Source organism: Hemiscyllium ocellatum, chromosome 8 (assembly GCF_020745735.1).
Source record: "Hemiscyllium ocellatum isolate sHemOce1 chromosome 8, sHemOce1.pat.X.cur, whole genome shotgun sequence".
Lineage (NCBI taxonomy): Eukaryota > Metazoa > Chordata > Chondrichthyes > Orectolobiformes > Hemiscylliidae > Hemiscyllium > Hemiscyllium ocellatum.
The window spans coordinates 99,739,140-99,754,812 of NC_083408.1; the positions used below are offsets into that span (position 1 = coordinate 99,739,140).

The 15,673-nt window shown below is 44.1% G+C and overlaps 1 protein-coding gene across 3 annotated transcripts in view; it reads right to left on the minus strand.

Annotated features, from left to right (window-relative positions):
* LOC132818396 (coiled-coil domain-containing protein 85C-like) overlaps positions 1-15,086 on the minus strand; it is a 237,454-nt gene extending 222,368 nt beyond the window's left edge. For 2 of the 3 annotated variants that reach the window (XM_060829383.1, XM_060829381.1), the window contains exon 1: positions 13,671-15,086. In XM_060829383.1, the coding sequence (XP_060685366.1) occupies positions 13,671-14,382 (712 nt within the window). In that variant the 5' untranslated portion in view covers positions 14,383-15,086. The remainder of the gene's footprint in view (positions 1-13,670) is intronic. The other variant, XM_060829382.1, reaches the window with a different exon arrangement.
* Between the last annotated feature and the right edge of the window lie 587 nt (positions 15,087-15,673).

Below are 15,673 nucleotides of genomic sequence, written 5' to 3' on the forward strand. Positions count from 1 at the left end.
GACTCAGTAGGTGAAGGCCACAAGCACTCCTGGCAGAAAACATTGTCAAAGATCCATCTCTCTTGAATTCAGGGAGTGGCACGAGCTGAACTGCTCTTACAGACAGACAGCACCAACAAAATAGGCCAAATAGGTGAGCTGTAATTGTTTGGCGACACAAACACATTAGAATTTTCTACATCTATACTCAGTATATGAACAATAATTAAATAAGATTTATAATACAAATATATTATTTAGACAAGCAAATGAGCTAAGAAAGATTGTTGCAATAAAGAAAGAGTTAAATAGACTGTGCATATACCTGTTGCAGGTGTAGAGGTCACCAGGTGCTGATAGACTCAAACAGGTGAACAGGTATACTTTTGCACATACATTCCATTTGCTTATTGTCTAAATTCCTGCTCCAAAGCTGACTGACTGACCACATTCCGTATAACTGCTTAATGTATCTCTTCTGGTTAATACATTATGTCATTTGTAACAGATACTGTTACAGAAAATTTTAAAATGCGGTTACATTTCTAATATCGATTCCCCCTTTCCCAAACTGATAAATATGATTGCAAATCAACTTTTAATTCTTAAGTTCTTCAGTTCTGAAGAAGGGTTATTGATCTCAAAGCATTACCTCTGCTTTCTCTCCACAGATACTGACAGACCTGCTGAGTTTCTCCAGCAATTTCTGTTTTTGTTTCAGATTTCCAGCATCCACAGTTCTTTGTTTTATTTATTTTTTTAAAACCCGCGCAGCTGACTAAATGCTTTATGGAGCAACTAATGTATCAGTGACCATTTTCAAATGAAAATTAATTTCTTTTTCTCCTGTCCATGACTTTCTTTTATCTGTCTTCCAAGTCATATTCTCTCTTTTTATCCTTCTTCCCAATTTATTATCCCTTCCTCTTCCCCAAGGAGAAAGGGAGGTGTTGGCTAGTGGCATACTGCCAGATTATTAATCCAGAAACTCAGCTAATATTCTGGGGGACCTTGGTTCAAATCGCACCGCGGCAGATGTAGGAATTAGGAATCTACTAATGACGATAAACCCATTCTCAATCGTCGGGAAAAAGCCAACTGACTCAACAGTCGACTCTTAACTGCCATCTGAAATGGCCTAGGAAGCCACTCAGTTGCAAAGAAATGAAACTGGATGAACCATCTGGCATCAATCTAGACACTGGTAATGACAATGACAGAAACAGCACTACTGACCCTACTAAGTTCTCTCTAAACTTTGGGAGCTAGTGCTATAATTGGGAGAACTGTCTCACAGACTAGTCTAGCGGCAACCTGACAGAGTTATATCACAGAGTCATACCTGACAGACAATGTCCCATATGCCACCATCACCATCTTCAGTGGGCCTCAAGCAAAGCACTGCTGAAAATTCCTGCTTTCTATTTATATGTTTGGGTTTCTTTGGGTTAGTGATGCCATTTCCTGTGGTGATATTTCCTGTGGGGAAGTCACTTTCTGTCCCTTTTCTTAGGGGGTGTTAGATGGGGTCTAACTCAATGTGCTTGTTGATAGAGTTCCAGTTGGGTCAAGTTAGACCCCATCTACCACACCCCTAAGAAAAGGGGCAGGAAGTGACTTCACCACAGCAAATGACATCACCAACCCAAAGAAACCCAAATATACAAATAGGAAGCAGGAATTTTCAGCAGTACTTCACCTGAGGCCCACTGAAGATGTTACCTAGTAGGGTGACGAAATGTCTGGAAATGAAACTTCAAGCTCAGCGAGCAAACCTACATACAAAATGAGTAAGGATATCTCCTGCTGTATATTACATAAGTCCTCCCTCACCTGATGAATCGGTTCTCCTCCATGTTGAACAATACTTGGAGGTAGCACAGAGGGTGGCAAGGGCACAAAATGTACTAAATTACAAAAGTTCACCACCAACAGTGACTCTGCAGCATTACTACTGATCAAGCCACTTAGGTCTTAAAGGACATAGCTGCTAGATTGAGTCTGCAGCAGGTGGTAAGGGAACCATTAAGAGGGAAAACATACTATTCCTCATCCTTACCTATCTGTCAGCTGCAAATGAATCTGTCCATGACAATATCGGTAAGAGTAACCACCTCACGGTCCTTGTGGAGACGAAGTCCCACCTTCACATTGAGAATAACCTCCATTATGTTGTGTAAACTCTATCATTGTGCTAAGTAAGACAGACTTCAAATGAATCTAGCAATTCATGACTGGGCATCCATAAGGCGTATGGGCCATTAACAGCAGCAGAATTGTATTCCAGTACAATCTGTAACCTCATGCCCTGGCATATCCCCACTCAACCATTACCATCAAATCAGGGTTCAATGGACAGTGCAGGAGGGATGTCAGGAGCAGCACCAGGCATACCATGTCAATCTGGTGAAGCTACCAAACAAGACTAGGTCCATGTTAAACAGCATAAGCAGTAAGAGATAGACAGAGCTAAGCGATCCCATAACCACAGAGCAGATATAAATTCTGCACACCTGCCATATTCAGTCATGAATGGTGGAGGAGGAGGAGGCTCACAAATACCCCCGACCTCAATGATGGAACTGCTCTGCAAGTCAGTGCAAAAGAGAAGGCTCAAGTATTTGCAGCAATCCTCAGCCAGAAGTGCTTAAAGAATGATCCATCTCAGTCTCCTTCAGTGGTCCCCAGTATTATAGATACCAGTTTTCAGCTAATTTGATTCACTCCATGTGATATTAAGAAATGGTCAGAGACACTGGATACTGCACAAGCCAAGGGCACTGACAACATTCCAGCTATAACACTGAAGGCTTGTGCTTCACAACTTGCCTAGATATGTCCTGTACATAAAAAGCAAGGTAGACGCAATTCTGTCAATTACAGCCCCATCAGTCCCTATTGATCATCAGGAAAATGATGGAAGGGGTCATCAACAGTACCAGCACCTGCTCAGCAATAACCTGCTCAGTGAAGCCCAGTTTGGGTTCCAATAGGACTACTCAGCTTCTGACCTCTTTACAGCCTTGGTGCAAACATGAGCAAAAGAGCTGAATTCCAGATGTGAGGTGAGAGTGACAGCCCTTGATATCAAGGCTGCATTTGACAAAGTATGTCATCAAGGAGCGCTAGCAAAACTGGAATGAATGGGTATCAGGGACAAACTCACAGCTGGTTGGAGTCAAACCTGGAAGATAGGAAGATGGTTGTGGTTGTTGGATATCATTCATCTCAGCTCCAGGACATCTCTGCAGGACTTCCTCAGGGTAGTTCTTTGGCCAACCATCTTCAGTTGCTTCATCAATGACCTTCTCTCCATCATAAGGTCAGAAATGGGAATGTTCACCGATCATTGCACAATGTTTAGCACCATTTGCTACTCTTCAAGTATTGAAGCAGCCCATGTTCTAATGCAACATCTGGACAATATTCACACTTGTGCTAACAAGTGGCAAGTAGTATTTGTACCACACAAATACCTAGCAATAACTATCTAACTATTGTCCCTTGCCGGTGGTAGAGTAGGCAGCGTTTGGGCTCCTATGCCTGGATTTGTCCTCATCATCTGCATTTTTCTTTTTTGCCTTTTTCCTTCCACCTCTTCTATTTTCCTTAAAGTTACCTGATAAAGAAAGCCACCTCTCTGGCAGGAGATGGCCTCAATGTGCTCCAGAGCAGTGATCAGATCTTCAGAGGCAGCATGGCTACAGGGATAGTCAGGTACTCAGCCCATGAAACCTGCAGCGGTACTCTAGCTTCCACATGAAGTACATCCCCAACAGCGGCATGCCATGGGCTGGTGTAGCCTGGAGCAGGACAATTTGTGACACAGCGTGGGCTAGGAAGCCAGTTGTGAGGTACCCTCTCTGTGGCGTTGCATGGGCTGGGAAGGCCAGAATGGGACACTCCCTGCAGCATGGTGCAGGCTGGTGTAACCCAGAGTGGGACACCCTCCCTGCAGCACGGTGTGGGCTGGTGTAGGCCGGAATGGGACACCCTCCCTGCGGCATGGTGTGGGCTGGTGTAGCCCGGAATGGGACTCCCTCCCTGCAGCATGGTGTGGGCTGGTGTAGCCCAGAGTGGGACAGTCTCCCTGCAGCATGGTGTGGGCTGGTGTAGCCCAGAACGGGACACTCTCCCTGCAGCATGGTGTGGGCTGGTGTAGTCTGGAATGGGACACCCTCCCTGCGTCATGGTGTGGGCTGGTGTAGCCCGGAGCGGGACACCCTCCCTGCAGCATGGCATGGACTCTGGCGGCGGTATGCTGTGGCAGAAGGAAAGGAAAAGTTGGCCTTTCTTTAAGTTATCTTTATTTCATTCTGTGAATGGCATTTATGTGCGAGCGACGGTACACACATTTCACTGTATTTTATATTGAATGCCTGTGACAATAAAGGGTATCACCGACATTCAATGGCATTACCATGACTGAATCCTCCACTATGAATATCCTGGGGGTTACGAGTGACCAGTGGATTGGCCTTATACACACAGTGGCTACAAGAACAGGAATAGTGGCTTGTAACTCACCTCCTGACTCCCCAAAGCCTGTCTACCATCCACCGAGCACAGGTCAGGAATGTGATGGAATACTCCCACTTGCCCATTAGGTGCAGCTCCAACAACACTTAAGAAGCTTGACCCTATCTTCAAGATAGCCTGCTGAAATTCACCAAAGATCCTTAGGCAGCACCTTCCAAACCATTTCTTGCAGGAAGGCCAAGGGCAGCAGATACTTGGGATCACCACCTCCTTCAAGTTTTCCTCCAAGACACTCACCATCCTGACTTGGAAGGATATCGCCATTCCTTCATTGCCCTTGAGCCAAAATCCTGATACTCCCTCCACATTGAGGGTCAACCTTCAGCACAAGGACTGCAGTAGCAGTTCAAGAAGGCAGCTCACCACCACCTTCTGAAGGGCAGCTAGGGGTGGGCAATAAATGCTGGCCAGCCAGCAATGCTCATGAGTGACTTTTACAAAACCCTCTGTCCAACTAGATGTAGATTCAAATTCTAAGTGGTAGAGCTGGAAAATGTACATCAGAAGAACAATAGCAGCAAAGAAATAGGAGCAATTAACCTGCCAGTTCCTCTCTCTCCAAAGCACACATCATCCTAACTCTGAACTATATCATCAACCGTAATGGAGCTAATACCATAGTGCTCTCTCTCGCTCTCTCTCTCTCTCTCTCTCTCTCTAACCGCGTTATGCAGATTTCTAAACTGCATGGACCACAGTGGTTCAAAGACAGCAACTCACCATCATTGTTAAAAGGGCAATTACGGGTGAACAAAAAGTGCTGGGTAACACATAGCCCATGATTTTTCTTTAAAGAAGTCATTTCCCTCAGTCTTGGAGAACTGATAAAGACCAACTCCCTCAGGCAAGACTCATGAACTATGAATCAACCTGTTCCAGCTCTCCCGGACAACTCCTACAACCACTTACACACCCTTGCAGCCCATTTCCCAATTGCACTAGTTAGTGTGCTGACAGACCTGGCCTTTCAGGTTCTGCTGGCTGTACTCCTTCCTCCTCATTTGCAAAAGGTCCCTGATCCAGCAGCACAATGACTCAGAGGCCACTGCCAAATCCAGCAGGCAGCACCAAGTCAACCCAGCATTTCCAAATTGTCAACTTTCTGTTAAGCTGAATGGAGCTAATGCAATTCAGAAAAATGTAACTGTTGTGTTGATGCAAATCACAACAACCAGCAGATTCCCGAACTGTTGAGTCAACAACACTAATCCACCGCAGACCACCCCCGCCAAGCTTTGTAATGATGCCAGCATTTTTTTTTTGGATTTCAATGCAACACTGTAGACTCAAGTACAATAACCCTCTTTTAAACTTACATCTGTATAACAAATTTCTGCACTGTAACAGGATACAAAGAGTGAACAAATAGTGGCTGTATCTCAAGTTAATAAAGTTAATGAATCAATGAGGTTATATCAATAATATAAACTTTGAAAGGACCCATCACTTCTATGGAAGATAATTGCTGTTAAACTAGACGTGTTTCTTTTTCCAATGCACGGGTACTTCAATATGCCCAATGTAATCCTGGGATAAACAGGATAAGATTAGAGGAAACAGGCTGATAAGATCATAGTCTTTTTGGCTGAGATAACCACTCCACAACTAAAAAAAACAGCAAATGTAGCTGAAAGCATATCTAACAATCATCAGGTCATCAGAAAATGAATAATCATGCTCCCAACTTACATCTTAATAAAAGAAACATTAGAATCCATTTTAAGTAAACAGGCAAACTTGCTCTAAGTTTTGATTCAACACAGAAGTAGACAGATTTCATGTTTATAAAGACAAACACAACAAATCAATCAATACCAAACTCACGTTCCTGCTGCTTGTTAAAATGGGGCTATTAGAACGACTATGGAACAATTTAGTAATATTTAGACTTGGCAAATACAAGTCAGCGGGGAAGGTTGCTGTGATTCTCTCTCACACTTTCCACAGCAGGCCCACAATACTGAGAAGGTGAAGTGAGATAAACAACACTCAAAATACCAGCTGGACAATTTTGCTTGAATATAAATCACCTTTCTTATCTTAATTTGTGCTAAATTTGGTTTTCTCAACAGCCCACTCCAGATGTCTTGCCCCATGTATAAATATAAATGCCTCCTGCCCTATAACCATTTAAGAGTTCTGCCATCCTCTGATTCTGGCCTCTGGCACGTCCCTTGTATTATTTATTTCATGGCCTGTTATGCCTTCAGGCTCTTAGCATAGAACTCCTTCCCTGAGTTACAACATCACTCCTCACCCACCACAACCTCTTCAAAGATTCATTAAAATCCATGTCTTCGACCAAGCTTTTGTTTGGCTGTCTTAATATCGCCATTAGATAGTTAAGTCCACGACTTTGGTAGATAAAGCTCCTATGGAATTGCACTATGGTCAAGGGTGTTATATAAATGCTCAATGTAAAAAGGAAAAGAATGTCAACTGTCTGTTCTCCTGCATCTTTGACACTGAAGGGGTGATGGAGGAAACAAACAAAAGTCATGGCAGAGTCCAATTCAGTCCTCATTCGAGGCTTAAAGAAATAGGAAACATGTCTTCAGAACTGTGACTAATATTTCCTTTTGCTAACACAGGGTGAGAGAGGTCAGACATGGTTCACAATTAGCTAGCTTCTGAGACCGGCACCATTTGCAATCTCAAGCCAAATAAAAAGGGCTGTGGCATTATTTTGAAGAGCAGCAGCATTACCCCCAGAGCACTGAACAATGTTTCTCCTTCTGCCAACACCCCACGCAAGAAAAAAATACAGATTATCTGGCCATTATCACATTACAAACTGGTTGCAGTACTTTCTACATCACAACATATTGATCACACTTCAAAAGAAGTTTGTTCATTGGTTGTAAATCTCTTGAAAATGTCCAATGGTTTTAAAAGATATTGTAAAAATACACATGATTCTTTTATTTCTCATGATCTTTTGAGAGCTATCTGGCCAACTATTTTGGTATAGTACTATCAGAATAGATCACTCCACAATTCAATGCAATTACACTGCATGTAGCAGAGTATCCTGCATCACATAACTTACAAAATGCAGCGATTTATGATTACATAACTGCGACCTTCAAAGTAAGAACAAAACTACCACATAAGTCAGTTGTGATAGTGTGTGCATTTTATACTTAACTTAATCAATTCTGCAACCATGTTAGTTTCAAAGACATATCCCTTTAAGAAACTAAGATTCCCCTAGAACGTACAGTATTACAATCTCGTTGTTCAGGAAAAAAGCTAAGATACAGAAATAAAATTTACAGTCTCTCAAGCATGCATCATCATTCAATACAATCATAACTGGTGATTGATCTTAATTCTACTTTCCTTTCCACTGCCATATCCTTCAGAACAATCTCTGACAGGTTACCAACCTTACAAGTCTGAATATATCCCATATTTTCTCTTCAAATTTTCATTAGCAAATTGTTCTTTTTTTTACAGGGTTTAAATTCACAAATGCTATTTCTGAAATTAAATTTGTAAAGTTCTTACAAGATACTTTTCAAACAAAACACAAGCACATACTGAAGGCCCTATTCAGTAATTTGAAAAGTTACATGATGATTCAGTTACATTTGACATGGACAATTATTGGACTGTTTTGACCCAGAAATGCAACAAAACCATCAAATAAAAAAAAGAGTAGTTTGGATTGCTGCTTCATTCCAAATGTCAATACATCTGTATAGTGCTTTTAGAATCTGAATTGGTAGTGCTAATGCAGACTTCTCAAAAAAGAACTTCCCTTGGGCCCACAGTTCCTTCAGGCAAAATTGGAGATTGTTGCCTTTTCCCAAATTCAATAAGGAAAACATGTGAACCTCAGACATGCTATTATTGAAAAACCTGTCACTTGAACTGCTGCCCCCTTTGAAATTTGGCCTTTCTGTGTCTGTCCTGGTGAAAGATACAAGACACACAAGTCTCTTTTCTCAGTAATATTTAAATGTTTTGTCACACTAAGTGAATTATGAAAACAGTGAATTTGGTAGATGATTCTTTTTTTTCTTAATCCTATTTTTCATCCTTTCCTGGTCAATTTCTGAACACTTGGAAGAAAGGTATTGGAAAGTGGCTGAAGGAAAGGCTGAAAGAAATTTCAATTTACATTGAAATCAAATGTAAATCTGGGAACACCTTTTTGACGAGGATATAAGGGATACAATTAGCTGCTTCGTTTTAACTAGACAGTTAAATTTTCAGAGCAAATTCTACCTGCTACCGACTGGAGTCTTGGATTCATACAGTCATACAGCATGGAAACAGACCCATCAGCCCAACTCATCCATGCCAATCCACTTTCCTAAACTGAACTAGTTCAGTTTGTCTGCATTTAGCCCATATACCTCCAAACCTTTCTGAAATAACCCCGTAGAGGCCAGTATCCTTTCACCAATCACTCTTTTTTTACACGTGGAAAGATCTTGACATGAATACAACTCCCTCAGAGCCAGGTCTCAGAGTGTCAGGAATGTCTGTCAGCCAGGGCTCCCCGATTGGACCAAATTAACAGTCCCAATCAGGGAACTTATATGCTATGAGATACACCTGACTGACCTCATTACAATCACTCCATATCTTCTCTTCTGAATCTGAGGTCATTTGCTAATTCTTTTTCTTGGAGCTCCCCTGGGGCACTCTAGCACCGGGTCAGGTTCCTCCAACTCTACCTCTTGTGCCCGGAGCTTCTCAGAAGAAATTAATTCGCTGTTTCAAGCAGCAAACATAACGAGGAGCAAAATCCACCAAGTCCATCTCAGTTTCCGAGGTCTCGACAACAATTGGCTGAGAGGGAGAACACACAGAGTCTGCCCGACCATTCCAAAAAGCCAGGCATGTTTTACTCCAGCCCCATTTGCAAGTTTGCAGCTTGCATATGTCCATGCACATGTTCAGGTCCATCACTCCTACTCAAATCTTATATATCACTAGACCTGACCTCACATTGACTATGCCTCTTACCCATACAGAGCCATTCCTATGGTTCCTACACTAACCTTCGTACCCTGAAGTAAATTACCTCACTTGCTTTGTGGAGTTTTGCGTTCTTGGTGCTGTTTCACCCTTCTCCCCTTCTGAGAAGATCAGATTTTAACCAAGTTAAGGAGTCTTCTCCCCATTAACAACACCATTGGAGCTGTCTCTATAGTTGCAAGTGGCTCCTATAATCAAATAGGAACCGAGAGTGTTTAGTATCTGGTGAAGCTGTAGACTGTTTCTTCATGCCTACCATCAAAGTTTGGTCTGCTGTTTCTGCCAGACCATTGGATGACAGATGGTTTGAAGCTTCCTTATATATTGAATGCCATTTGACTTTCGGAAATACTCAAATTCACTGCTGGTAAATGATGGCCCATTGTCTGTGACCAACACTTTGAAATGTGTGCAGTTTTTTTATTATTCATTGATGAATGAACTCTATGCACATCCAACCACTTTGAGTGAGCATGCACAATGACTAAGAACATTGAACACATGAAAGTACCTGCACAGTTGACATGTAACCAAGTCCAGATTTACCCAGCCATTCCTATGAATGTGGGGGAGCTGTTGGATGTAACTTTTGTCCTTATTGGCCCTCTGGGCACTGCCCCAGCAACATGGCCACGTCTTCATCCAATTCTTGGTACCTGACATAACCTCTTGCCAACATCTGCATTTTGGAGACCCCTGGATGACCCTGGTGGAGTTCAGCTGGTAGCTTTACTCTGGGCAATCAGTCTTGCTCCCTATAATAATATGCTGTCCTCTACTATGACTGGAAATGTGACCAGAAAATTTAAAAGCCTTACGGACTCTTCCAATAGTGGTCCCACTGGCGATGTATCTGCCACTGGAAGCCAGTGGGAGGTGATTGAATGCATCTGCATTTGGTCCTTGGCCTCCCAGATTGTGTTCCAACTTGTAATTATATGCACTTAGTATTAGAGGGAACACCTTTTTGACGATGAAATATGGGATACAATTACTGAATTTGTTCTGACACTAGGGGCAGCACTGCCTTGTCCTCGTCAAGGGACCTAACCGGGGTTTGTAGTCCATTAATATTATAAATCTACACCCATACAGATGTTGGTGGAACCTCCTGTCTCCAAATACGTCCACCAAACTTTCTTTCTCTACCTGGATGTATTTACGCACTGCATTGCCAAAGTCCTGGATGCATACCTTATTGGACATTCCTCTCCATTGGGCTCCTGATGAAGGGCTTTTGCCCGAAACGTCAATTTTCCTTCTCCTTGGATGTTGCCTGACCTGCTGGGCTTTTCCAGCACCACTCTAATCTAGGCTCTGATTTCCAGCATCTGCAGTCCTCACTTTTACCTACGGTCTTATAATACCTCAGAAATGTATGAGGAGGCATCCCATGTCAATATCAGATTGTGTTTGGGATCACAGCGTGCCAACACATTAGAGGATGATAGCTGTTTCTTCACTTCCCTGAAACTATGGCTTGGCTATTCAACCACTTCCACAGCTGACCCTTCTTTAAGATATGATGCAAAGCTACCAGGATGAAGGCCAGGTTATGTATGAACTCTCCAGAATAATTTAACAGCCCAAGGAATAACCCGAAGCTCTGGTACAGACGTGGGAGCCGAGGAACTTTTGATAGCCCTCACTTTACTTTCCAACAGCTGTAACCTGGTTTTGTCGATTCTATAACCCAAGTAGGTCACTTGGGGTATCTGGAAAACACATTTTTCCCTTCTAAGGCATACACCCGCCTGGGAGAAATGTCTGAGGACTGTGATGAGGTTTTCTAAGTGCTTCCTATTGGTCTTCCCTGTTATTAGCACATCATCTAGATAAATGGCAACCTGGGGTAGACCTTGTAGCATTTGCTCCATCAATCACTGAAAATAACAGCATGATGGAAGCAATGCTTACCCCAACTGAAAGATGACTGCTGCAAATGAGTTTCTTCAGGATGTGCTTTACTCTCATCGCCACTAAAATAACTCCACAGAGGCTCTCAGCTCCCATCAGGTCCCTTTTGAATCTTTCTCCTCTCACCTTAAACCCTCTGGTTTTGGACTCTCTGACCCTGAGTGAAAGGCCTTGGCTATTCACCTTATCTCTGCCCCTTATGATTTTTAACATATCTATAAAGGTCATCCTCAGCCTCCTATACACCCATCACTAAGTCACCCTTGATTTACACATGGCGAGTCCTTGACACAGACCCAACTTCTTCAGAGCCAGCTCTCAGACTAATCCTGATGTCTGACATTCCTGTGGGCTCCCTGATCAGAGCAGATTAACAGCCCCAATCAGGGAACTCATATTCAATGCGGTCTACCTGGCTGACCTTGTTATAATCATTGCATTTTCCTATTCGTGCAGCTGTCCAAATGTCTTGTAAATGTTGCAATTGTACTCGCCTCTTCCACTTCCTCTGACAGCTTGTTCCATTTACGCACCACTCTGTGTAAAGGATGCCCTCAGGTCTCTTCTAAATCGTTCCCCTCTCACGTTAAACCCTCTGGTTTTGGAATCTCCAACACTGGGTAAAAGAGCTTGGCTATGCATCTTATCTCTGTCCTTATGATTTTTAAAATCTCTATAAGGTCATCCCTCAGCCTCCTATGTTCCAGAGAAAAAGGTCCTAGCCAACCCAGCCACTCCTTATAACTCAAACTCTCCAGACTTGGTAACATCCATTTTGCACCCTTTCCAGTTTAATAGCATCCTTCCTACAGCAGGATGACCAGAATTGTAAGGCAGTACTCCAAAGCAGCCTTACCAAAGTCTTGTAGAGCAGTAACATGATGTCCCAACTAAAGCTCACTGCTTCAACAGGCCAATTATATAATGTTAAATACCTTTTAAATCAACTTCAGCCTGAGGTGGGCTCACCACAGAGATATGGAGAAAGTGAGGACTGCAGATGCGGGAGATCCTGAAGAAGGGCTCATGCCCGAAACGTCGACTCTCCTGCTCCTTGGATGCTGCCTGACCTGCTGCGCTTTTCCAGCAACACATTTTCAGCTCACCATGGAGCATCACTGACAACTAACAACAAAACTAGAAATTGGTGGAGCAACTCAGGTTTGGCAGCATCTGTGGACAGGATGCAGTGTTAACATTTCTTCTGAAGAAGGGTCACTGGACCTGAAATGTTGCATCTGTTTTCTCTCCACAGATGCTGCCAGACCTGCTGATTTCTGATTTCCAGCATCCGCAATTCTTTGGGCAATTTTTTTGGCAATTTTAATATGTATATTTCAATTTCACATGTGGGATGTTGTCAAACTTTCAATCCATTGACTAAGACCTCTCCCACCCTGGTGGTAATCTCTTCCATCACCCTGAAGGTACAAAAGCTTAAACATACATAACAACATGTTCATGCACAGTTTCTTCCCTGCTGTTATCAGACTTCTGAATGGACACATCAAATTTCAAATCTAATGCTGATACTACTTGTTGTGCACCTGCTTTGCGGCTGTAACTTTGTACAGTGAATGCATGTGACAATCAAGGGTAATTCTATTCTAATTCTAAAAATTTTAATTTCTCGCTCTGTCCAATCACTTTTGTATGTTATGAGCTACAAACCAAAACTCTGCATACATCCAATCATGCCTTTTAATGTATATTGAGCGTGTGTGTGTGTGTGTGTGTGTGTGTTGTGTGGAGGGTGGGGGGGGGGGAGCTGCAGAGTGTCATCGTACACTTGCGGAGTAACCTACCAAATCAGTGAAATGAAAACTGCTGTATTAGAGGGCTGATTATTTGAATAAAGATGGTGAAACTTGAGGAAAATATGTAGCTTGACATACAATTAGAATTATTCACATGAAAATAAGGCAGTAAGGTTCAATCGGTTTCTTTTGTCGACCAAACTGTTTCAAATAAAGCAAAACAAAATGTCACACACAAAAAAAAAAACTTTGCACTAAAGTTAGGTACATGTGACAAAATAAATCAACTTAAAACGGTTTAACAACAGAAATCAGGGGAGTTGTTGAAAAGTTGAAAATGTGGCTGCGACTAATTAAGTTTCCAAGCTTCATCCCCTGGTTGAACTTTAGAAAATAGTAAGATGGCAAACAGGTTGGAGCGTTGGCACTGGAAAGATTGACAGGTTGCACAGGGAAATCCTAATGGGCTAAAGGAACAGGACTCACCGTTCAGTCCGTTGGGGATGCTCCTGTGATGAGGGGCTGCTGAGAGGTCATCGGTGGACCTGGCGGTGGGAGGGGGTCCTTTGTCCGCAGCCTTGTGCTGCTGCTGCTGCTGCTGATGGTGATGGTCCGGGCTGCCGGCACTGCCGGTGCTGGAGGTGCTGCTGCCGTCGCCCACGTCCCGGGTGGCCGAGCTGCCGTTCAGCTGAGTGAGGCTGCTCTGGCTGTCGATGGAGCTGCGGCTGCCGGCGCCGTGCCGCTCGTCGTCCAGCATGAGGGCGATCTCCTTGAGCTCGCGGTTGTCCTGGAGCAGCGCCTCCTGCTTGGCCTCCAGCTCCCGCAGCTTGAGCTGCGAGGCGCTCACCTCCTTCCAGACGGCGGCGGCGGCGAAGCGGCCGAAGCGCTGCCACTCGCGGGCCAGCCTCTTGCCCTTCTGCCGGTCGTCGTCCAGGAAGCAGCAGAGCTCCCGCAGCTCGTGGTTGTCGTCCTGCAGCCGCTGGTTGATGTCCTTCAGGCCGCGGATCTCGTGCAGGTGGAGCTGCAGCCGCCTGTTCACGTCCTTGATCAAGTTGCCGTGCTCTAGCATCAGGCTCATCCTCTCCAGCTCGCTCTTCCTCAGCCTCCTCACCAGCTCCGTCTTACCCCATTTCACCAACTCCTCGTCCGGGATCTTACTCAGGTCCTCCCTGGAGCCGTCCGGCGAATTTTTCGCCATCTTCGCCAATATAATAAAAGAGAAACAAGGATAAATGGACTCCCGGTGATTTGCAAAACTAAAACTGATTCTCAGCAACCTCGATATTGGCAACCCTTCACTTTGCAAACCTCGTCCTGTTGGAACAGCACCAGCTCATGTTGACCCTAGTCAAAAATACCTTCTGCACCCCCGCCCCCTCCTCTCCTTTTTCCACCTACTTGGGCAGTCACTTCAATGTCTTTTACCTTGAGGTGGGGGTAGAGAGGTTCCCCAACTGTCTGACAGACAGACAGCAACGCTGCCCCTGTCTCTATGTGTCCCTGATGAGGGGCGAAAGACTTCAACCAACGATCTCAATTCCCCTACTCAGTTCCAGCGTCGGTCTGTTTTAACAAGAAAAAAAAGAGCAGCGTTTTTTTTCCCCTCTCTGACCGGCAGTGCAGTGCTCAGATTTCCGGCCTGCCTGCGGTTGGCTCTTCAAACACAAACACACCGTGATGTCAAACCGGTTTGTCATTTTCTGGGGCGAGAGGAGAAGCGAGCGGCGCACTTCTGTCGGGAAAGGGAAATCCTGTCGAACATGGGGCCAGATGTAATCCACCTTGTCTCTCTCTCTCTCTGTTTTTCTCACACTCAGTCCTTGTCTGATGCCGGCTTCAGAATGCACGCGAAAGTGCAACTGGTCCGTCTAAAACCAATACCCGGTACACAAAGAACTTTCGCTTCTCTTTCACACTCACATTCTCTCTCTCTCTGTCTGTCTCCTCCCAAGAGAGGAGCTGCCACCCAATGATGGTGCAAATTATTCCACACTCCGACCAATCAAAGTGAAGGCAAACGGAATTAAAATAACAGGTAGAGAGAAAGAGGGAGGTTTGTCAGGAGTCGCCGTCTCACACACACACACATATAGGACCAGATTCTCTATCTTCCGGCACAAGCGACGTTTTATCACATGTGACTGGAAGTTTACACTCAATTGTATCACTTGTGGGCCACAGCCTTCACTACCTGGGAGCAGATATCACTTTCCAGTCAATGTGTAACACAACATTCCAAGGCTCAAGACTATGTAAAAATAAAGGACTGCAGATGCTGGAAATCAGAGTCTAGATTAGAGTGGTGCTGGAAGAGCACAGCAGGTCAGACAGCATCTGTAGGGACAAATCAGAGTTAAGTTTCGGATCGAGCGGCCCTTCCCCGGTTCTGTTTTTACAGCATCCACAGTTCTTTCCGTTTTTCTAAAAATATGAGGAGGGTTATAGAGACATACAGCACTGAAGCAGACCCTTCGGTCCAACTCGTCCAG